Source organism: Xenia sp. Carnegie-2017, unplaced genomic scaffold (genome assembly GCF_021976095.1).
Source record: "Xenia sp. Carnegie-2017 unplaced genomic scaffold, XeniaSp_v1 HiC_scaffold_4, whole genome shotgun sequence".
Classification (NCBI taxonomy): Eukaryota; Metazoa; Cnidaria; class Anthozoa; order Malacalcyonacea; family Xeniidae; genus Xenia; species Xenia sp. Carnegie-2017.
The window spans coordinates 4,247,135-4,270,092 of NW_025813504.1; the positions used below are offsets into that span (position 1 = coordinate 4,247,135).

Sequence of the window (22,958 nt, forward strand, 5' to 3'; positions counted from 1 at the left end):
AATCCAACAACCATACATACGTACATTTCACAGAGGTTCTTAATTGGAAAGATTTAACTTCAAACTGATTATGCTGGATAAAATTAATGTAGAGAAAACGATGAACTGAGTTTGGTATAACTTTTCACATAAATAAAAAATAATCTTGCTTTGTGCCCACTTCTTAGTGATTTGAAAAGATGAAAATGTAAGTGCTATAATACATTAATGCCAGAATTAATTTCTAGTTCCAAGCTCACCTGCTTTCCACGATAAAACAACCTTTGCCGTGTGGGTTCGACATCAAATAGTGACACAAGCCTTTCTTTTAGATCATCTATGCCAGTGAGTTTGCTCAGATTATCCACTTGGACATTCTGCTTCCCATCCATAGTTCGAACTTGGATCCACATTTTTCTATAAACAATTCAATCCATTTTTCAACAGCTTACACTTTAGACACAACAATACCCCAAACCCCAATAAATCTTTTATTGACTAAAAAAATTTCATCATCAACCAATTTCATATGAATCATAATTAATACATCTTGTCCCCAAGTGTGTCACAATTAGCTAGACTTTTTAGATAAATGGGAAGACACATTGCTTTCTAACTTCTTTATATATATGTTCATGTTTTACTTGACATTATCATATGAATTATTTTATATATACATAGTTTAACAAAAAAAACTTTTCTTAACAACTCAGGGTCAAGACTATTTAACTAACTGGTTACATAAAAAGAAGGGGGGGAGGATGAATCTGTTTGATATTCGTCATATATGGTATAAACGAGTCTCGTTTTTTGGTAATTAGTGCATGTCAGTCGCCAAAACAATAATTTTTTGAGTAATTTTTATTGAAACACTACGTAAAACAAATTACAGGTAATGGATATCTACTTTAGACACATGAATATTAAAATATTCGATTCAGTAAACTACAGAATTTGAATTAATTATTTTGTTAAAATTCAGTTTATTCCTATCCTGATTGTTTTTGTATGAATGTGAGTTGTTCTGGCTGATTTAAGCCTTGTTAAAAATTCTGCAAAGCGCATGTAATACGAATGTTATTCTTTGGCAACATATAAATACAATTCAAGAAACTTAAATATAAAGACTAAAATGCAGAAACTCCTCAAAAGTAAACTATAATATCCTTCAACCCTTTCCCCTCTGATCATAGTTAGGACACTTACACTATATTTACCAATTAATGTCCATTGTCTGTTGTTTTGCCTAAGGTTAACTTGTCTTTTTAGATTAAAAAATGATAGCTTTAGAGTTTTGATAATACATGCAATGAAGATCAATTCGAAAAACAAACTCAGTGATGCATTTAATATTGCAGACTTTACATAACATGCAAATTTTAAAACTATTGAGCTACATATATTGGCAGTTTAACACTTCACTAAACTAGACACATTTGCTTTCACAAAACATTGTCATTCAAATAACAGGATTCCCTTTATATCATGCATGCTTGCAGTCAGATATCAAGACATTCAAAAATACAAATAGCTAGTACTTGAAACTATGATGACCTAAAGAAAAGGATGTAATATGTAATACATATCTAGGTCATTCTCCGATGAAAAATCAACCATCAAGTAATAATTCTTTGCTTTCATACACAGCTAAAAGCAAACAACAACAACCACCATCGCGGCCAATAAAAATAAAGCTAGTCATATTTATATTTTCCACCCTATAGATTCACACCCACAGCAGCCATGAAAACCATCGAACTTTGTCTCCCTTCCCATTCCACACAAATAACAGACAGTACTAACAACAATAACAAATGGTTCATAAATACATTTTTAATAACGCAACAAATACAACCATTGCATGAGTGCGTTTGAACTATAATAATGGCTGGGTGGGCAATGACAGTTCGTCTTGATCAAGTCGATATTACCCAATATATATTAAACAAACGATTTACCATTGCAAGCATAAGCGATCATTTTGAAAAGTATACATATCATGCGATATAAAAGCTCAGAAAAAAAACCCGTGTACAAATGGTAGCATAGAAAACTCGCAGCTACGTAAATCGGTCAGTAAATACACAACACGTGGGGACGCATAACATATGATAAAGTAATAGATTTACATAAAAAATAAACAATAAACAATCTTTATTTCTACAGACCTTGCCTTCGAAGTAGAGATTTCGTAGGACTGAAGATATGGCAGCGAACAAATTAATTTTACTTTGATTACAAATTTATAATTGCGGAAATCTTATGAGTAGTTGTATGAGCATGGTGTTGAAGCTTGAAGCCTTGGATCGGTAATTACGAAATGAAAGGCGGATTGAGGCGGGAAAACTTTCAAACTTCTTTCCATCTATGGCAATTACTTTCACGTTTCTCACAAAATATCGAGCAAAGAGAATCGTGTTAACTCTTTTACGACATGCATATTATAATAATTTATTTCTTTTTCATTAGTATGATACACAATCTTAATTTTTTAGCTATAAAATGTTTGTGAAATAGTTGCATTCAACGAAACGCACAGTAAATTGGGCTTCTAATGATTCGCAAGGAACCTTTTGCAATTTTCCTTTGTTAGTCTAATTTGTTATTAACATTATCACATGTGACAGGAAACGTTTTAGAGAAAACTCGTTATTCTTTTCGTACACGACAGGGATGGCATTTTATTTACCTCACTATTGGCATGCACGTCTAAAAAATTAAAAATTTATGCAAAAACAACCAAACACCTTACATGGCATTTTACAATGTTTGTAATTAGACTTTTCGATGGTTAGTAATGCATGCAACATGCAGCAAACAAAGTACTTCTGAGAAATTGTTACTCAAAAATTGATTTAAGCAAACATCCAGAGGGTTAAAACGGCCATGGACAAGAAATAAAAAAGTGACCTCGTTGAACAAGAAATTTTCAAAACAATGAAAAATATTGACGAAGCGATTCATGAAGAATCCAGAATAAAAAAAAAGGTGGAAGATGAAGATACCTTGTTTTGCATGAGTCTGGTAGCAAAATTCAAAAGAATTCCTGAAAGATATAGATCATTGCTTCAAATAAATATTTTAAAGGTATTTAATTATATGTAGTGATGCATCACCCAGTCAGCTCAAAGTCCATCACAATTGATGCAAGAGGCACCTCCCCATCATTTTACATCATTTAATGCTGCACTTAATAATTGGGGTCTAAACTTTCAAGGATAACAAAATGTGTTGTTTCATAGTCTTTGAACAGCGTTGATAAATTATAATCAAGTTCTTTAATGTTAAATAATTTTTACAAAAACATTATGTAACTGTAGTTTAAACAGTTTTTGTTAAGTTCTTTTTCAACAAAAATTTAGATTGTTCCAAAAATTGTCACATGCGTTTAGTACTTAAGTTTTATCACTTTTTTTTCAATAAATCCTTTCAAATGCCATAATATAATCAATACTAAATTATGAATCCAGAGTTCTGCCCTAATTTTTTACATGTGTTAGCTGCCAAGGCAAAGGGCCTTCTTCACTATTAAAATAGGAGAGAAGATTCTCTATGGCTGTTTTTTTTATTTAATGAGTATGTATTACTTCCTACTCTTCTAAGTCGACGCTATGCACCATCCTCTTCCTCCACAATACTGCGCCATTCACCAGATATTATGTTTCCACTGCTGTTCTCTGAGTCTACAAATCCAGTAGGAACATAGTGGGCATTATCAGTTGACTGTAAGTAGTTATGCCAACAAACACTGGCCTGCATGTTACTGTCCACAGTATCAACGCTTATTTTGATTGGACGTAGAAAAATTCTCCACCTAGCAGATAAATTGCAGAAAACATTTTCAATGGTGTGTCTGGCTCTTGACAACCTGTAATTAAAAACAGCTTAAGGGAAGGTAAGACCTCTACCAGGAAATGGTTTCATAAGCTATGTCTTTTCGGAAAGCAATCATCCGCAATTAATGTGTAGGGAATCATATAACCAGAAACTTTGGATTGTTCGGGGACTGGAAAATTTCTATTTTCAAAAGCTGAATAGAAATGGCTATGGGAAAAATGGCAGCATCATTATCTCCTCCAAAGCTTCCAATGTTTACATAGATAAAGCAGTAGTGAGCATCGCATATTGCCATTAGAACAATACTGTGAAAATTTTTATCATTGAAAAATGTGGAGCCAGTATTTTTCGGACATTGAATGGAGATATGCTTTCCATCCAGTGCACCTATACAATGAGGAAAGTTCACTCTTCCTGGAAATCATTAGCAATTTGCAGCCAGTCACTTGTATTTTGTTATCTTTCAGTTAGAATAGGTCGAACCCTAAACCTACAGGGTTTTCGTTTCAACTTTCCCTGCTTTCTATATTTTAATTTGAGTAAGAGCAAACATAATGATAATTGAACTCTGAGCAAAGCCTTCCTATTGACAGCCGCCATTTTCACTTTTCGAGAGTAAATCTAAGTTGCAAAGATGCTGGCTAACTAGCTGTAAACAAATACCCCCGCGAAAGCTGCCGACGCTCACAGGCGTATTCGCAGGAAGAACGCCGGTAGCTGTGAACCATGCTCCGTGAATAAGTGCTGATGTCAGCTGTTCTATAGCTGCAGGTTTTCTACTATCGTCGTTTCTACTATCGCTTTCTACTATCGTCTCTTTGTACTTCGATCACATGATCTGTAAAATTAGTTGCGACGAAGGAGTTGCTTACGATTTATATGTATAGCCTTTGCATGTTGACTTAGTATCACACACAAACAATATAGGTAAGCTGCACGACCAACAATATATGAAAATATTTTATTAATAGGGGCAACAGCTGATGTTAGCATCTAGAATAAACTACATCAAAGATATTGTGAGCTACAGCTGGCGTGGGCAAGCCATGTTGTTTGTTTGAAAAGTGGCAAACAGTACAAATGGTTTGGTATAAGTCGACAGTAAATATATGTTAGTGTTTGTGATATCATGTTCGGCATTAATTAACCAAAGACAAAGCAGTAATGTTAAAACAAATAAATCAAGCTATGCTATTTACAATTTAACACAAAAAATATTTTGTCGTTAAAGCTAGAAAGTTACGTCGAACAAGAAGAAATGAGGATGAATTACATAATACAACACGATAGAAAAATGAATCAAAAACATCCAATTGCTATATTCGTCTTTCATGTTCAAAGTCGGATTACTGTTTGAGTATTTTCCAAAAAGCACGGTTATAGTAATTTGCATCAGTGCCAATACATTTCGGTGCTTTAAGCCAACCGCCTTCATCACCTGTTGTAAATAATTATTAAATTGGACTTTTGTTTGGTGAATTGCTCAAAGAACTGGTATTTGAGTAACATAGAAAAGAAATTCAAACACAATTGAAAATCACAGGATTGAGCACGTTTTGTATCGTTATAGAAAAACAAATATTACTTTACCTCGGTTTCCTTCAATTTTTGAGCCCTCCTGGAGCAAATAACGCTGTGTTTGCACATTGACAATGAAATACCTGTCCTCTCCTTGCGGTTCAAGTTTCCAGTAAGCTCGATCGAAGTAGTTTGCGTCAGCTCCGACACAAAGGGGAACTCCAAATCCTGGGTTACTCGTCCAACCGCCTTCTGCACCTCGATCACCCTTGATTTTGTTTCCATTTTGAAACAGATAGCGCTCGGTCTTCAAGTTTTCAATGAAATACTTGCCATTACCTTGAGGAACAAACTTCCAGTAGGCTCTATTGTCGTAGTTTGCATCGGCACCGACACAATTTGGACTTGACAACCAGCCACCTTCGTCTCCTCTGTTGCCTTCAATTTTATCTCCGGCTGAGAACAGATATCGCTTTGTTAAAACGTTCTCAATTAAATATTTCCCGTCTTCAAAACAGGCCATTTCGATTTTAGTTAACTCCTACGTGTTTTGCAAATGTTTGGTGCAAAATAGCACTGCACATTATATAGAAAAAAAAAATTAGTCATACTTTGGTGCTGTAAATTTAATTAGATTATTCGCTGTGGTTAGCCACCTCAGTGCTCCTATTGGTCGAGAAAAGCAATTTTCTGGTATCCACTATGCTAATGACATGTGGTACAAAAAAAATTTTAATAGAGTGGGATTACTGTTTGTTTCTATACTGTGGCACAGCTAACAATGTTCCTGGTCTTTTTTAAGAGCTATGACTACGAGTATATGCATATTTGCCCTCCCCCAATTATCGACGTCCCGTCGTTCCAGAAGGTTTTATAGTTTAAGACCTGTTTTAAACGTCGCATTTTACACGAGGCGAATGCATTTAAAACAAAAGATAATGAGGAATTTTATCTCATTTTCTATTGTTTTAAATGCATTTGGCGCATGTAAAATGCAACGTTTGAAACGGGCTTAGAAGGCAAAAATTCAGTTCTCTCCCGTTTCCCAAATGCTGTTGTAAAGGACAATGTTTGTATACTTTAATGATTGTATCATCATGTAGTTCATTGGTGGAAATTCTTGACTTAAAGCCATTCTCTTGAGATTTACTAAACAATGTTGCACGCTCATATCACTATGTACCATGGCTGAATTGTGAGTCAAGACTGGCGTAAAATGTGGAGTTTTTATGTTTCAATAAATCTATACTTAATATCGGCGTTTATATTCTTTAGACATTCTCAATTCACTGAAATTACTACCTCAACATACCCAGGTCATTCTCATTTTTTACCCTTTCCAACTGCCTCCATACATACTCCCATTGCCCATAACTTCTGTTTTTTTATTTGAACACTCCAAAGAACGGAAAATTTTAGTAAAAAATTACCAATGTAAATTGAACTACGTATTCTTGGCTTGCAAGCTGCGTCATGGCCTCCATGTTGGACGATTTTAAAAAGGAATTTCCTTATTTCAATGCAAATTTCATCAAATATGGCGAGCTTTCCTTTGTTCTCTTACTCCGAAGGGGGTGGTTGCAAGCCACCAATATATCGCATTAGGTTAATTGGCGCTTTTCATACCCCCCGTATTTGTTCTGAATGGTAACGAAGCTTAACATAATATAGAAACAAAATAAATTCATATGAGCTCGGTAAGCAACACTTCCTACTGACCAAGACAAATATTACCTGACTTTCATATGAGAAATTTATAGACTGCTTAGCAAAAAAATCCTTAAAATCCTTAGCAAAACGAGTAAGCATTAAAATCCTTAGCAAAACGAGTCCGCGCTTCCCATACAAGTGCTTCGGGTGTCTGCTAAACTGCAGTCTAGTCTTAATCACACCTGCCGATACCGAAGCAAATATCGACAAACATTTTCCAAATACTGCGACTTAAAAACAAATATGATGTATCTGGAATTCTTTGTATTGTGTAGGCTTATATCATTTATAGTCATTTTTTATGAATACTTCTTTTATATTCATATAATGAATTAAATGCCATTATTCCAGCTTATAATTGCTTTAGTTCGGCTTTAATTCCACTTACACTCCGTTGGTCGCCATGTTCATAATTTCATCTCGGAAAGAGGGCTAGGGAGTTCATTTGGACAATTTTTTATCCCGTGTACCTATGATCTCGTTTTGTTACCGCCAGCGACATAAGCCTAAAGACAAACAAAGACAAAAGAAAATACAAAAGAAGGCAATGAAGCGACCGACACAATCCTCAGTTTAAGCATGAGCATATAAGCACAGCAGCTGAACATAAGCATGAGGTAGAACAAAAACAAATTGAAAAGAAAATCTCTTTTCTTTTATTTCCTACGAACTCTGGATAAGGGCCGATTACATGGAGCAACTTGGAAGGCAAAGCTCAAAGTACTTTTGCATTTCTTCCACAAAGAAAGAGATATCGTAAGAGAAGAAAATACTAGAAAGGGATTTCAAAAGTTTTAAATTTTTTTTCATTCATAATGTATTTTAAATTATCTAGAAAACACATCATAATTTAAAGTATTTTAAAACAAAAGACGTATATTATAAATTGTGTGACCTTGCCGCCTGTAGTGGACGCTACTTTCCCCCTCTCATTAAGACGGATTTCCACTTGCGAATTTTTTCGAGCGAAGCGATAATTTTCGAAGCGAAAAAGTTCGTAAAATTGGGTCTATGAAAGTGAATTGAATTTCAAAAGAAATCAGTAGGGCACAACTGAATATATGAATATACACCTCCCAGTTAACCTTCTAGTTACGCCTCTGGCTTTGAAATAGCATGTTATGATCGTAAGTGCTGCAACGATAGCCAGAACGCCCAAGAAATTACAAGAGACGGTTTTTCTTACTTCGTTTGACACGTTTTAATAAATTGAGCCGTCAATTAAAAGGAGAATTTCGTCTGCTCGTAAGAGAGCTTAGTATTTACGACGAGGAATATGTTTCCATTAGTATCGTTTGTTTTGTATTTCTTGTAAGAAATTCCTTGGTCAAAATAGTCGGTTTTCTGTAGAGTAGAGTTGTTAGATATTATGGAAAGTCTTTTAAGAGCAACTAACTCCTCAACGTCCGCCATTTTGAAAACTGAATGTGCTTGACAAACATCACAAATCAGAAACACTGAAATCTGATTGGCTAGCGAATTTTTTCTCAGCGAAAAAGTAGAAATCTTTCGAACTCAAATTTCCGTCGTGGCGAACAGCTTATGCGAATTTCATCGCTGTGTATATATGTGACGTGTTGAAGTGGAAATTCGGCTTTAAGCGAAATCTAACATTTTATTTCACGTTCTTTGATATGATGATATGCAATTTAATTGCAGTCGTGTAGCTCAAAGCCCTTTGCATTTCTTTAACCAAGAAAGTTCTAATCATCGAACAAGAAAATACTATTTCCACTCACGAGATTTCAAAAGCTTTGCAGATTGGCTTTCATTTAATATCAAAACATTGTTGACGATATCAATCCTGCTGGGTATAAAAACGAAAACATTTAAATACATTGCGTAACGCAACGCTTTAATAAAATATACAAAGTTTTCACAGTAATTCTTATCAATTTTCTCAAGATGATGTCCGTAAAACATTTCTGTAATAGTGCAAAAGAAAACTATAAGATCTTGAAGCCTGTCTGGGATGTTATAACAAATTATTTGGCAATACTTTTGGTAATATTATCCGTCGTCGTTGCTGGAATGGAAATAACATCTGCCAAAGTTGAGTGTGTGCCAGTTGTTGATTGTCCCAGTGCGGCAAAATCAAGTTTGGATGTATTTATGTCAAATGCACATTTGAAATTTCCCGATGTATGTACGAACTTTTATCGGTCTCAAAAAATAAGCTTTATCGAAAGAACGGAAGTCGTTACAAATCACAAGATCCACTCTGCGTACAAACATTTTGTCAATTCAGAATGCAGCAAAAATGCAATTTCGAACTATTTGGGTAATTTATGGATCGTGTTATTTGTTGAAGCGTTGTGGCTTTTGATTCTTGACAATTTCTGGTTAAAACTTCCTTTAACTTCGTCGGTAATAGAAACATTTGTTCATCTCGTAATGGCGTGTTATAATTCACCATTTCTAAACTTTACAGCTCCTTTTACATTCCTCCAGTCAAATTCCCGTAAAAACCAAGGCTACGTCAACATCCCCATAGATAATCCTGTGGACTTGACTGATCACGATCAATCGTACAATGTTGATTTCCTTCCAGACAATACACCCCCAATTGCGTTTATGGGTTTGTATGACAAAGTGCAAACACTAAAAGATATCATATCAACCTCTCATCCCACTAAAAAAATTTCAAATCTTTATACCATGAAAACTGTTTTTCAATTACTTTCAGTTACAATATTTCTCGCCATTAATATTAATTACTTGAAGGACGTGAAAGACACAATGAGGTGTAAATTAGCTCAGCATATTCCCATCCATCACGAGTACTTCTTATGCTCCAACATCCTAGCTTCCTCTATGTCTAGTATCGTTCATATTTATCTCGGAGTCTTGGCAGTAAGTGGATTTATATATTTTTTAATAATTATTTGGACAGTTAAATTGCGTCTGAAGAAATATGAATATGACTGTTCTGATCAAATGTCTTCAATAACTGTTGGTGAGCTTTCAGATATTTCTCCAGTGGATGGTGACCTCGGATTTCTCTTACATCTCTTGCATTCCTACAACAAAATGTACGTTATAAGGTTCGTGCATTTCCTCTCTAAAGAGAACAAAAAGAAGATTGTGGCTCATGCATTGAGCAAAAAATTTCCTGTTGCAGGTCTGCAAACTACATTGGATGAACAAAAGGCATTATCTTTTACTAGCCTTCCAGGAATTCCGCTTGGAATTTTCGATCACTTAATATGTGAAAGTCTCTTGACACTTAATATCATTAAATGCACTCTTGAAGAGGATGATTTTGAAAATTTTGATAAGCTTATCGGACTGAAAAGCCTATCCATTGTGAACTGTGGCTTGAAGTCCATACCGAGAGGAATTCTTGCTTTGGAATGTCTTGAAAAACTTCGTCTTGATTTAAACCTTATAAATGAGATTAATGTTGATATAGCAACTTTGAAGAATCTGTCAGTCCTCTCACTTAACGATAACGTTCTTCAAAAAATTTCTCCTGGCTCATTGACACAAATGCCAAATCTCAACTCGCTTGATATCGACGACAATGATGATTTAGAAATGGAAGCTCTTCATGAGGTCCTTGCATGTAGAAGCTTACGAAGCTTGGTTTGTCCTTTTCATCTACTGAAAAATGCTGCAAGTTGGCTAAATGAAACAGAACTAGAAAAGCTACAGGCGGTTACCGTGGAGAAATAAGAAGAAAATGGAAAAATTATTTCTCGGGAAAAAATTAAAAATTATTAACTCTTCAAGATTCAGTTAGATTGTCGTTGGTGATATTCTTAAAATTTCCTTTTGTTTCTCATAGGATGTTTGGTTTAAATAAGGTGGTTTTTCTTTTCAAATTGATTTTTTGTATAATCATTTATTCAAAAAAGTATTATTAGTCATACGACTTTTTTTAATAAAAGTTGACATAATTACCGAGAAAATCTTCCCAGTAATTAAAATACAGGTTACGATAAAAAAAATTATATAAAAGAACCAATAAATATAAAGCTAAAGAATGTTAATACAGTTATTAGTATAGGCATAATAGTTGTATGGGTTTTTAAGTGCAAATTGGAAAATTCAAGCACCAGTGAGTAAATTCTTCATAGATAATCGAAGGTGTAACTGTTGAGGTTAAGGATTGCGTCTACGAAGTTAATTTTCTTTTTTAGCTTCAATGCTTAGTTCAATCTGGCTAAAATGGCACCTTATTTCCTTTTATATTCTGCGTTTTTGTTAAATGTTTGTAACTGAATTAGTACTTTTATTTACTATTTTATACTTTCTACTATTAGCCAGTTTCAGAACGGTTGAAAATGCTCATTATAGGACATCAAACACGGTGTTAAATTGCTTTTGTTATCGTTGCTGCCATCTCCGAGCGGAGCACCAAAGGTGCGAGTAGTTCTGAAGAAATCACGGAAGAATCCTCCACATAATTATTTTCAAATTAGGAATCTCTTAAATACCCCCCTTTTAGACTTTAGATATTGAGTAATGTAATATTTTGATTTGCATAAATTTAAGTTCGTCTTTCAAACCAAATTCAAAATTCCACGCCCTATATTATTTTCCATATTCAAATCAACAGCTGGCCAGTGACCATGGCATATTTTCACCACCTACCATCATGCCAATGGATTGGAATACATTTTTGACTTCCTTGCAATCATCATTAGCACGCTTTTAAGAACATGCTTCGACATAACCTTCAGAGAGCATGTATTCGATTCGAATGTTGTACGCTCAGTCGCTTTTCTTATTTCAAACATGCGATCTAACGACATCACCATGTTCCTTCTTTGCACACTTCACTTTTTCTAATTCAAAATTAATTACTAACGAATTTTACATTTCTTGGGCCTAATATTTCGACATATCATATGTGCTCATAACCTAAATCATTTGCTGACAAAAAGATTTAGAGGCAGCAACAACAAATCACCACACACGTTTTATTATTTTTATTTTATAATTCATATTTCTGAATTGTCTTTTCAACGAGTATCGCGATACAAGAAAATATATAATTGATGTATAGCTATATGATTTTATTACAGTGTCTCTGTCACAAATCTTGCTGTTTTAATTAAATGGCAAATGTGAAATAGAATGTGCTTGTCTGGAGAGGAAGTGAATGTAAAATTGCTTAGCAATTACAACTAACAAGTAGAATTTGTGTATTTTAAATAATTATATTCCTGTGAGCAGACAAAATACTGAACGCTAACTTAAAATTTAAAATCCATCCTCATTAATTTTATCAATTTATCAAAATGATATCCATGGAATATTTCAGGAAGATTGAAAAGGAAAGTTTTAAGATTTTGAAATCTAACTTGGATGTTTCGTATGATTATTTAATGATAATTTTGGCAATGATCGCTGTTTTAGTTGGTGGAATGGAGGTAACATCGGGCAGTTTTGAATGTGTTCCAGTTGTCAATTGTCGCAACATAGCAAATAAACAATCGAATGCGTCATGGCCACAAGCAAATTTAAAATTTTCTAGTATTTGCAAAAAATACAACCTGTCTCAAACTACAAGCTTTGCGGAACGAACGGAAGTCGTTACAGATCAAAATTTCAACTGTTTATACAAACGTTTTGTCAATTCAGAACATAGGAAAAGCGTAATTCCAAAATATTTGTCCTATTTGTGGTTAATATTGTTCCTCGAAGCATTGTGGCTATTGATTCTCGACAATTTTTGGTTGAAAATTCCTTTATATTCGTCAGTAATTGAAACATTTGTTGATTTAGTGATGACGTGTTACGATTCACCGTTTCCTAAGTTTGAAGTCACTTATGCACTCTTTCAGTGAAATTATAAGAAAACTCCTGGATATGTGAGCATCCCAAATGATGATACTCCCAACTTGAGCGATGAGTTCTATAATTTAGATTCTCTTCCTGACCGTACAACTACTAGTGCGTTGAAGGGTTTGTATGAGAAAGTACAAACACTAGCACAAAACTTGGCCACATCGCGTCCCAATGTCACAATTTCACGTGTCTATGCTACGAAAAATGTGTTACAAATATTTTTTATAATAACATATCTCGCATTTAATATTTCTTATTTGGAAGATATAAAAGACACAATGACGTGTACACTCACTCAAAGCATTTCCATTCATCACGATAATTTCTTATGCTCTCATGGCCTAGCTCCGGATTTTTCTTTTATTGCATCCTTTTATATTGGGATCTTATTAGTGAGTGGAGTGATAGTGTTTTGGAAATGTTTTAGAACTATTCAATTTTGTCGTAAACAAAATAAGTATGATTTTTCCAAAAACCTACCTCAACAATCTAAAGATCAGCGATCCGATGTAGATCCAATAGGTGGAGATCTTGGTTTTCTTCTTCATTTATTGGATTCTTACAGCCTAATTTACGTTATAATATTTGCTCATTTCCTTTCAAAAGAGAACGAAAAGAAGATCGATGCCCATTCATTAAATATTAAATTTCCTGTTTCAATTCTACAATCAACTGTAGAAAAAGAACAAAAATTATCGTTTAGCACTCTTCCAGGAATTCCTCAGACAATTTTTGATCAATTAGTTTGCGAAAATCTCGTTCACCTCAAATTTAGCAACTGCCGCTTTCATTGCGATGATTTTGAGAACTTTAAAAAGCTTATCTGTCTGAAATATATGTTCATGCTAGAATGTCGCCTAACATCAATTCCGAAAGAAATTTTTGTTTTGGCAGGGCTTGAAGAACTTCATCTTAGTAGAAATCTAATAGAAAAAATTGATGTTGACATTTTAGCTTTAAAGAAGGTGAAAGTCCTTAGGCTTGACAATAACAAACTTCAAACATTTGCACCAAACACATTGACAAAATTGGAAAATCTCGAGTCTCTTGATATCGATGGTAATCATAAATTGGAAATGGACGCTCTTCGTGAGATCCTTGCGTGTGCAACTTTGCGCAACCTGGAATATCCTTTTCATCTTAAAGAAAGAGTAGTAGATGAACTAAATGAAACGGAAAATGAAAAGCTAAACTGTGTTAATTCAAAAAAATTGAACAGAGAAGATTAAGAGGTGGGTGATCCCGAAAGTCCCCAAGATTCAGTTAGATCGTCGTTGGTTATATTCTTAAAACTAGCTTTTGTTTCTCATAGGATGTTTGGTTTAAATACGATGGTTTTTCTTTTAAAATTTCTTCTTTATATGATCATTTATTAAAAAAATATTATTATTCATACAATTTTTTTAATGAAAGTTGACATAATTACCGAAAATATCTTCCCAGTAATTAAAATACAGGTTACCATAAAAACAATTGTATAAAAAAACCCAATAAATATACACCTACAAAGAATGTTAACGCAGTTCTTAGTATATATATAATAGTTGTATGAGTTTTTAAGTATAATTTGGAAAATACATACACGAGTGAGTGAGTTCTTCATAGATAATGAAAGGTGTATCTGTTGAGGTTAAGGGTTGCGTCTACGAAGTTAATTTTCTTTTTTAGCTTCAATGCTTAGTTCAATATGGCTAAAATTGCATCTTATTTCCTTTTATGTTCTTTTAACGTCTTCGAGTAGAGCGTTGGAGATCGATATTCCGTCGTTTTGTTTGCGAATTCCTACGTTTTTGAATGTTTGTAACTGAATTAGTACTTTTATTTACTAATTCATACTTTCTACTATTAGCTAGTTTCAGAACCGTTGAAAATGCTCATTATAGGACATCAAACACAGTGTTAAATTGCTTTTGTCGTCGTTGCTGCTATGTCCGAGCGGAGCACCAAAGGTGCGAGTAGTTCTAAAGAAATCATGGAAGAATCCTCCACATAATTATTTTTAAATTAAGAATCTCTTAAATACCTATTTTTCTAGACTTTAGATATTGAGTAATGTAATAGTTTGAATTGCATAATTTCAAGTACGACTTTCAAACCAAATTCAAAATTCGATGCCCTATATTATTTCCCATATTGAAATCAATATCTGGCAAGTGGCCATGGCATTTTTGCACCCCCTACCATCATGCCAATGGATTTGAATACATTTTTGACTTCCTTGCAACCATCATTAGCTTGTTTTTAAGAACATGCTTCAACATAACCTTCAGAGAGCATGTATTCGATTCGAATGTTGTACGCTCAGTCGCTTTTCTTATTTCAAACATGCGATCGAACGACATCGCCATGTTCCTTCTTTGCACACTTCACTTTTTCTAATTCAAAATTAATTATTAACAAATTTTACATTTCTTTGGCCTAATATTTTGAGATATCCTATGTGCTCATAACCTAAATAATTTGCTGACAAAAAGATTTAGCGGCAGCGACAACAAATCACCACACACGTTTTATTATTTTTATTTTATAATTCAGATTTCTGAATTGTCCTTTCAACGAGCGTCGCTATACAAGAAAATATATAACTGATGTATAGCTGTATGATTTTATTACAGTATCTTTCCAACAAGTCTTGCTGTTTTAATGAAATGGCAAGTGTGAAAATGAATTTGCATGTTGGGAGAGGAAGTGAATTTAAAATTGCTTAGCAACTAACAAATAGAATTTGTGTATTTTAAATAATTATATTCCTGTGAGCAGACAAAATACTGAACGCTAACTTAAAATTTAAAATCCATCCTCATTAATTTTATCAATTTATCACGATGATGTCCATGGAATATTTCAGGAAGAATGGGAAGGAAAATTTTAAGATTTTGAAATCTGTCTGGGAGGTTATAAAAGATTATTTAGTGATACTTTTGGCAATGATAGCTGTTCTAGTTGCTGGAATGGAGGTAACATCCGGCAGTTTTGAATGTGTTCCAGTTGTCAATTGTCGCAACATAGCAAATAACATTTCGAATGCCTCGTGGCCACAAGCAAATTTAAAATTTTCTAGTATTTGCAGAAAATACTACCGGTCTCAGACTACAAGCTTTGCGGAACGAACGGAAGTCGTTACAGATCAAAATATCAACTGTTTATACAAAAGTTTTGTCAATTCAGAATGCAGTAAAAGCGTAATTCCAAACTACCTTGCTTATTTGTGGATCGTGTTGTTCGCTGAAGCATTATTGCTTTTCATTCTCGACAATTTCTGGTTGAAAATTCCTTTAACTTCGTCGGTAATTGAAACATTTGTTGATCTTGTGATGACGTGTTACGATTCACCGTGTCCTAATTTTGAAGTCACTTTTGCATTATTTCAGTCAAATTATAAGAAAACCTCTGGATATGTGAGCATCCCAAATGATGGTACTCCCAACTTAAACGATGAATTCTATAATTTAGATTCCCTTCCTGACAGTACAACTACTAGTGCGTTGAAGGGTTTGTATGAGAAAGTACAAACACTAGCACAAAACTTGGCCATCGCGTCCCAATGTCACAATTTCACGTCTCTCAATCAGAAATGTGCTTTTAGTATTTCTTATAATAATATTTTTCGTCATTAATATTATTCATTGTTTGAAAGATATAAAGACACAATGACGTGTACACTCACTCAAAGCATTTCCATTCCTCACGATTATTTCTTATGCTCTCATGGCCTAGCTCCGGCTTTGTCTTTTATTGTATACATTTATGATGGAATCTTATTAGTGAGTGGAATGATAGTGTTTTGGATAAGTTTTAGGACTATTCAATTGTGTCGTAAACAAAATAATTATGATTTTTCTGAAAATTACCTCAACAATCTTTTGATCAGCTATCCGATATAGATCCAATATGTGGAGATCTTGGATTTCTTCTTCATTTATTGGATTCTTACAACAAAATGTACGTTATAAGGTTTGCTCATTTCCTTTCAAAAGAGAACAGAAAGAAGATCGATGCCCATACATTTAACATTAAATTTCCTATTTCACTTCTACAAGCCACTGTAGAAAAAGAACAAAAATTATCGTTTAGCACTCTTCCAGGAATTCCTCAGACGATTTTTCATCACTTAGTGTGCCAAAATCTCGTCCACCTCACATTTAGCGACTGCCGTTTTCATCCCGATGATTTTGAGAACTTTAACAAGCTTACCTATCTGAAAGATTTGTCCATGCTAGATTGTCACCTGACGTCAATTCCAAAAGGAATTTTTGTTTTGGAATGGCTTGAAAATCTTCATCTTAGTAGAAATCTAATAAAAAAAATTGATGTTGAAATTTCAGCTTTGAAAATGATAAAGTTCCTCACGCTTGACAATAACAAACTTCAAACAATTGCACCAAACTCATTGACACAATTGGAAAATCTCGAATCACTTAATATTGATTTTAATCATGAGTTGGAAATGGACGCTCTCCGTGAGGTCCTTGCATGTAGGAATTTGAGCCACCTGGAATGTCCATTTCATCTTAAAGAAAGAGTAGATGAACTAAATGAAACTGAAAAGGAAAAGCTAAACAATCTCAATCCAAAAAAGACTGGACATAGAAGAGTAAGAGGTGGGTGATCCCGAAAGTCCCCAAGATTCAGTTAGATCGTCGTTGGTGATATTCTTAAAACTAGCTTTTGTTTCTCATATGATGTTTGGTTTAAATACGATGGTTTTTCTTTTAAAATTTCTTCTTTATATGATCATTTATTAAAAAAATATTATTATTCATACAATTTTTTTAATGAAAGTTGACATAATTACCGAAAATATCTTCCCAGTAATTAAAATACAGGTTACCATAAAAACAATTGTATAAAAAAAACCAATAAATATACACCTACAAAGAATGTTAACGCAGTTCTTAGTATATATATAATAGTTGTATGGGTTTTTAAGTATAATTTGGAAAATACATACACGAGTGAGTGAGTTCTTCATAGATAATGAAAGGTGTATCTGTTGAGGTTAAGGGTTGCGTCTACGAAGTTAATTTTCTTTTTTAGCTTCAATGCTTAGTTCAATATGGCTAAAATTGCATCTTATTTCCTTTTATGTTCTTTTAACGTCTTCGAGTAGAGCGTTGGAGATCGATATTCCGTCGTTTTTGTTTGCAAATTCCTACGTTTTTGTTGAATGTTTGTAACTGAATTAGTACTTTTATTTACTAATTCATACTTTCTACCATTAGCTAGTTTCAGAACCGTTGAAAATGCTCATTATAGGACATCAAACACAGTGTTAAATTGCTTTTGTCGTCGTTGCTGCTATGTCCGAGCGGAGCACCAAAGGTGCGAGTAGTTCTAAAGAAATCATGGAAGAATCCTCCACATAATTATTTTTAAATTAAGAATCTCTTAAATACCTATTTTTCTAGACTTTAGATATCGAGTAATGTAATAGTTTGAATTGCATAATTTCAAGTACGACTTTTAAACCAAATGCAAAATTCGATGCCCTATATTATTTCCCATATTGAAATCAATATCTGGCAAGTGGGCATGGCATTTTTGCACCCCCTACCATCATGCCAATGGATTTGAATACATTTTTGACTTCCTTGCAACCATCATTAGCTTGTTTTTAAGAACATGCTTCAACATAACCTTCAGAGAGCATGTATTCGATTCGAATGTTGTACGCTCAGTCGCTTTTCTTATTTCAAACATGTGATCGAACGACATCGCCATGTTCCTTCTTTGCACACTTCACTTTTTCTAATTCAAAATTAATTATTAACAAATTTTACATTTTTTGGGCCTAATATTTCGAGATATCCTATGTGCTCATAACCTAAATAATTTGCTGACAAAAAGATTTAGCGGCAGCGACAACAAATCACCACACACGTTTTATTATTTTTATTTTATAATTCAGGTTTCTGAATTGTCCTTTCAACGAGCGTCGCTATACAAGAAAATATATAACTGATGTATAGCTGTATGATTTTATTACAGTATCTTTCCAACAAGTCTAGCTGTTTTAATGAAATGGCAAGTGTGAAAATGAATTTGCATGTTGGGAGAGGAAGTGAATTTAAAATTGCTTAGCAACTAAAAAATAGAATTTGTGTATTTTAAATAACTATACTCCTGTGAGCAGACAAAACTCTGAACGCTAACTTAAAATTGAAAATCCATCTTCATTAATTTTATCAATTTATCACGATGATGTCCATGGAATATTTCAGGAAGAATGGGAAGGAAAATTTTAAGATTTTGAAGTCTCTCCGGGATGTTATAAAAGATTATTTAGTGATACTTTTGGCAATGATAGCTGTTCTAGTTGCTGGAATGGAGGTAACATCTGGCAGTTTTGAATGTTTTCCTGTTGTTGATTGTCAAAACATAGCAAATAACATTTGAATGCGTCATGGCCACAAACAAAATTAAAATTTTCTTGCATTTGTAAAAAATTCTGCCGGTCACAAAGAACAAGCTAAGTGCAACGAGCAGAGATGGTTACAGATCACAATATCAACTGTTTATACAAAAGTTTTGTCAATTCTGAATGCAGCAAAAATGCAATTCCAAACTTCCTGGCTTATTTGTGGATCATTTTGTTCGTTGAAGCATTGTGGCTTTTTATTCTTGACAATTTCTGGTTGAAAATTCCTTTAACTTCGTCGGCAATTGAAACATTTGTTGATCTTGTGATGGCGTGTTACGATTCACCTTGTCCTAATTTTGAAGTCACTTTTGCACTATTTCAGTCAAATTATAAGAAAACCACTGGATATGTGAGTATCTTAAATGATGATACTCCCAAATTGAGCGATGAACTCTATAATTTAGATTTCCTTCCTGACTGTACAACTACTAGTGCGTTGACGGCTTTGTATGAGAAAGTGCAAACACTAGCACAAAACATGGCAACTTTGCGTCCCAGTGTCACGGTTTCACGTCTCTATATATAATGAAAAATGTGTTACAAATATTTTTTACAATAATATTTCTCGCCATTAATATTTATTATATGAAAGATGTTGAAGACACAATGACGTGTACACTCACTCAAAGCATTTCCATTCCTCACGATTATTTCTTATGCTCTCAATGTCTAGCTCCGGCTTTTTCTTTTTTATATACATTTATGTGGGGATTTCATCATTGAGTGCAGTGTTACTGTCTTTGATAGTTCAATGGACCGTTTAATTGGATCATAAACAATGTAATTATGATTTTTCCAATAAATTACCCAGACATTCTTTTAATCAGCTGTCTGACATAGATCCAGAAGGTGGAGATCTTGGTTTTCTTCTTCATCTATTGGATTCTTACAATAAAATGTACGTTATAAGGTTTGCTCATTTCCTTTCCAAAGAGAACAGAAAGAAGATCGATACCCATTCATTAAACATTAAATTTCCTGTTTCAATTCTTAAAGACACTGTTGAAAAAGACCGGACATTATCGTTTCGCACTCTTCCAGGAATTGCTCAGACGATTTTTGACCAATTAGTGTGCCAAAATCTCGTCCAGCTCACATTTAACAACTGCCGTTTTCATCCTGATTTTTTTGAGAACTTTACCAAGCTTATTTTTTTTTGAAATATTTGCTTATTCTAGAATTTCGCCTAACATCAATTCCGAAAGGAGTTTTTGTTTTGACAGGGCTTGAAGAACTTCATCTTAGTAGAAATCTAATAAAAAAAATTGATGTTGACATTTTAGCTTTGAAGAATTTAAAAGTCCTCAGGCTTGATGTTAACAAACTTCAAACAATTGCACCAAACTCATTGACAAAATTGGAGAATTTCGAATCTCTTGATATCGATGGTAATCATAAATTGGAAGTGGACGCTTTCCACCAGTCCCTTTCATGTGCGAATTTGCGCAACCTGGGATATCCTTATCAACTTAAAGAAAGAATAGAAGATGAACTAAGTGAAACTGAAAAGGAAAAGCTAAACTATTTTACCTTCCAGAAAAATTCTAAAAAGATTTTTCAGAGAGGGAAATAATATATCATAAAAACTTTTCTCGTGATCCAGGTATTAGTGGAAGGAAAGCAACAAGATAATAAATTTATGAAATGAGTTAAGTTTTAATTTCTTCTACTCTTAAAAGAAACTGGGAAATAATTCTCATAAAAATCAATGTTTGTGGCTCATTTTGTGGTCAAATTCCAATAAAAACCAAGGCTACTTCAGCATCCCAATAGGTAATCCTGTTGACTTGACTGATCACGATCAATCGTACAATGTTGATTTCCTTCCATACAATACACCCTTTATGGCGTTTATGGCAAAGTGCAAACATTACAAGATATCATAATAACATCTAATCCCATTAAACAAATTTCAAATCTTTATACCATCTAAAATGTTTTTCCACTACTTTCAGTAATAATATTTCTCGTCATTAATATTAATTACATGAAGGACATGAAAAACACAATGAGGAGTAAATTAGCCCAGCATATTTCCATCCATCACGATTACTTCTTGTGCTCTAAATAAATATTCACACGCTTTTTTCGGATTATTTTAACCCTCGCTTCAACTATAGCTGGCAAGTTTATCGGTACTTTGGTTGCAACCTTCATTGCAGAATATACTTTACTACGTGGTATTCATAATATCGTAGTTCGTAATCATTCTGATTAAACATAATCGTAAACTTTGAAAAACTTTGGTGAATTGTTGCCAAAATATCGACAACCTTAGAGGCCGATAACATGAGCCCCGGTAGCCGGGATTCAGTCAAGCGATAAATGATTTTGGCAAATGGAAACGATTCAATGCTCATCATCAGATAAATCTTCTCTAGTAATTTCACAACATTCTTGTTTGATAATAACACAAACATTTAAAATTCTAACAACCAATTTGGCCTAATTTGAGAATCACAACAGAAATGACTTGTGGTACTTAATAAACAGTTGTAATTTTTACGCTTGAAGTCTTGACTCCTTTCAATACCTCGAAATCATATCACGAAACTCGGTTTGCCGGGATCATGTAAACAGCCCTTAATAATATAGTAATTTAGCACTACTGAAAAGCTAATGTGGATATTTGTTATGCGCGACTAGTGGGCTAACTGTAGAATTGCCAATTAACGACACCGAAGAAAAAACACAGGCGAATTTAAAGCTCCGTATACCCTACGGGTACCCGGAGTAAGTAAAGAAGAATTTTGTAAGATGAGGGGATGCATCAAAGCTCAAAGTTGTTTGAAATAAAAGAAGAAACATTTTGTAACCTTGCCACTAGTAGTTGTCACCAGTGGCGTAGATAGAGGTCGTGCTCAGCACGACCAAACATTTTTCGAACTAAGGTTTTTTCAACCAATTGTTTCTCATGTTAACAGATATTAGCGAAAACAAAATCCATTTCTAATGCTTCAATTGCATTTTGAAATATGTATTTCGCATTACTTAAACTATATTATGTTTCTGCCTGACATCTGCCCTAATCATTGCCTAAAAGCACATGGATTGGCATTCGCCCGGTTTTGGTTGTGCTCTACTCAGGCCGGCACGACCAAATTATATATATTCCTAAGCGCTGATTGGCTAGAAAACCTCACGGTCTATTAAAAAGGGTATTGTCAGCCTTAGTTGGGTCGTGCTCTGATCAGACGAGAATGACCAAACATAAATTACTAATAATATATAAGGCTGCATTGACTTGTACGTGTGCTCATTCGCCGAATAATTTCCTTTGGTCGTGCCCAACTTTATTCGCACGAGTATTTCAAATATTGTCAAATTATTCATCGTTTTACTGTGTTATTGGATTGTGTCTGAACATGGAAATCAATCAAGGACAGTCAAACGTCGCGTCTGAAGCTGAAAGAGTCAGAGATATCGATTCTGAGCTTTTACGAAGGGTTGTCTGTTCACGCGACGCTATAAATTAGAAATATTTTGTTTGTATGCCCACGACCAATCCCTACGCTTACACTGAAAACGAGAGATAAGGGGCTCCAACAATCTTGATGCGAAAGGAAAGATTGGTTGTGCGCTATTGTGGAGAAACAGCGGTTACTTTGTTGCCTTTACTGTTTCGTTCAAAGTCCACTGCATTGGCTCAAATTGATTATTTCAACATGCATAATTTACTGGGTGATTGCCAAAAGGA

The 22,958-nt window shown here is 34.0% G+C and overlaps 4 protein-coding genes across 4 annotated transcripts; 3 read left to right on the plus strand and 1 right to left on the minus strand.

Annotated features, from left to right (window-relative positions):
- Positions 1–5,155: 5,155 nt before the first annotated feature.
- On the minus strand, positions 5,156–5,857 carry LOC124455794. Its single transcript, XM_047006414.1, has 2 exons — positions 5,407–5,857; positions 5,156–5,254 (listed from the first exon to the last, which is right to left on the minus strand). Exons 1-2 carry the CDS (start codon positions 5,855–5,857, stop codon positions 5,163–5,165), a joined length of 543 nt encoding a protein of 180 aa, XP_046862370.1. The 3' UTR covers positions 5,156–5,162.
- Positions 5,858–12,215: 6,358 nt separating this feature from the next.
- On the plus strand, positions 12,216–14,069 carry LOC124455881 (volume-regulated anion channel subunit LRRC8A-like). Its single transcript, XM_047006493.1, has 3 exons — positions 12,216–12,837; positions 13,234–13,583; positions 13,806–14,069. Exons 1-3 carry the CDS (start codon positions 12,291–12,293, stop codon positions 14,067–14,069), a joined length of 1,161 nt encoding a protein of 386 aa, XP_046862449.1. The 5' UTR covers positions 12,216–12,290.
- A 1,350-nt stretch (positions 14,070–15,419) lies between these two features.
- LOC124455883 (volume-regulated anion channel subunit LRRC8E-like) lies at positions 15,420–17,818 on the plus strand. The gene is made up of 2 exons (XM_047006494.1): positions 15,420–16,425; positions 16,686–17,818. The coding sequence occupies exons 1-2, from the start codon at positions 15,666–15,668 to the stop codon at positions 17,447–17,449; spliced, it is 1,524 nt and encodes a 507-aa protein (XP_046862450.1). The 5' UTR covers positions 15,420–15,665; the 3' UTR covers positions 17,450–17,818.
- Positions 17,819–19,328: 1,510 nt separating this feature from the next.
- Positions 19,329–20,834, plus strand: LOC124455884 (leucine-rich repeat-containing protein 40-like). Its single transcript, XM_047006495.1, has 2 exons — positions 19,329–19,692; positions 20,440–20,834. Exons 1-2 carry the CDS (start codon positions 19,329–19,331, stop codon positions 20,832–20,834), a joined length of 759 nt encoding a protein of 252 aa, XP_046862451.1.
- Positions 20,835–22,958: the final 2,124 nt, after the last annotated feature.

Bases quoted from the DNA above. Each gene is read 5' to 3' on its own strand.
- LOC124455884 (XM_047006495.1), top strand. From the start codon at position 19,329: ATGGTTACAGATCACAATATCAACTGTTTATACAAAAGTTTTGTCAAT. The intron at 19,693-20,439 runs GTGCGTTGACGG...TGCTTATTCTAG, and splicing joins TCCTGACTGTACAACTACTA to AATTTCGCCTAACATCAATT.
- LOC124455794 (XM_047006414.1), bottom strand. From the start codon at position 5,857: ATGGCCTGTTTTGAAGACGGGAAATATTTAATTGAGAACGTTTTAACA. The intron at 5,255-5,406 runs GTAAAGTAATAT...TATTTACAACAG, and splicing joins AAAAATTGAAGGAAACCGAG to GTGATGAAGGCGGTTGGCTT.
- LOC124455881 (XM_047006493.1), top strand. From the start codon at position 12,291: ATGATATCCATGGAATATTTCAGGAAGATTGAAAAGGAAAGTTTTAAG. The intron at 12,838-13,233 runs GAAATTATAAGA...GGATCTTATTAG, and splicing joins CACTTATGCACTCTTTCAGT to TGAGTGGAGTGATAGTGTTT. The intron at 13,584-13,805 runs GTTTGCGAAAAT...GCTTTAAAGAAG, and splicing joins AGACAATTTTTGATCAATTA to GTGAAAGTCCTTAGGCTTGA.
- LOC124455883 (XM_047006494.1), top strand. From the start codon at position 15,666: ATGATGTCCATGGAATATTTCAGGAAGAATGGGAAGGAAAATTTTAAG. The intron at 16,426-16,685 runs GTATTTCTTATA...GATTTTTCTGAA, and splicing joins CAATCAGAAATGTGCTTTTA to AATTACCTCAACAATCTTTT.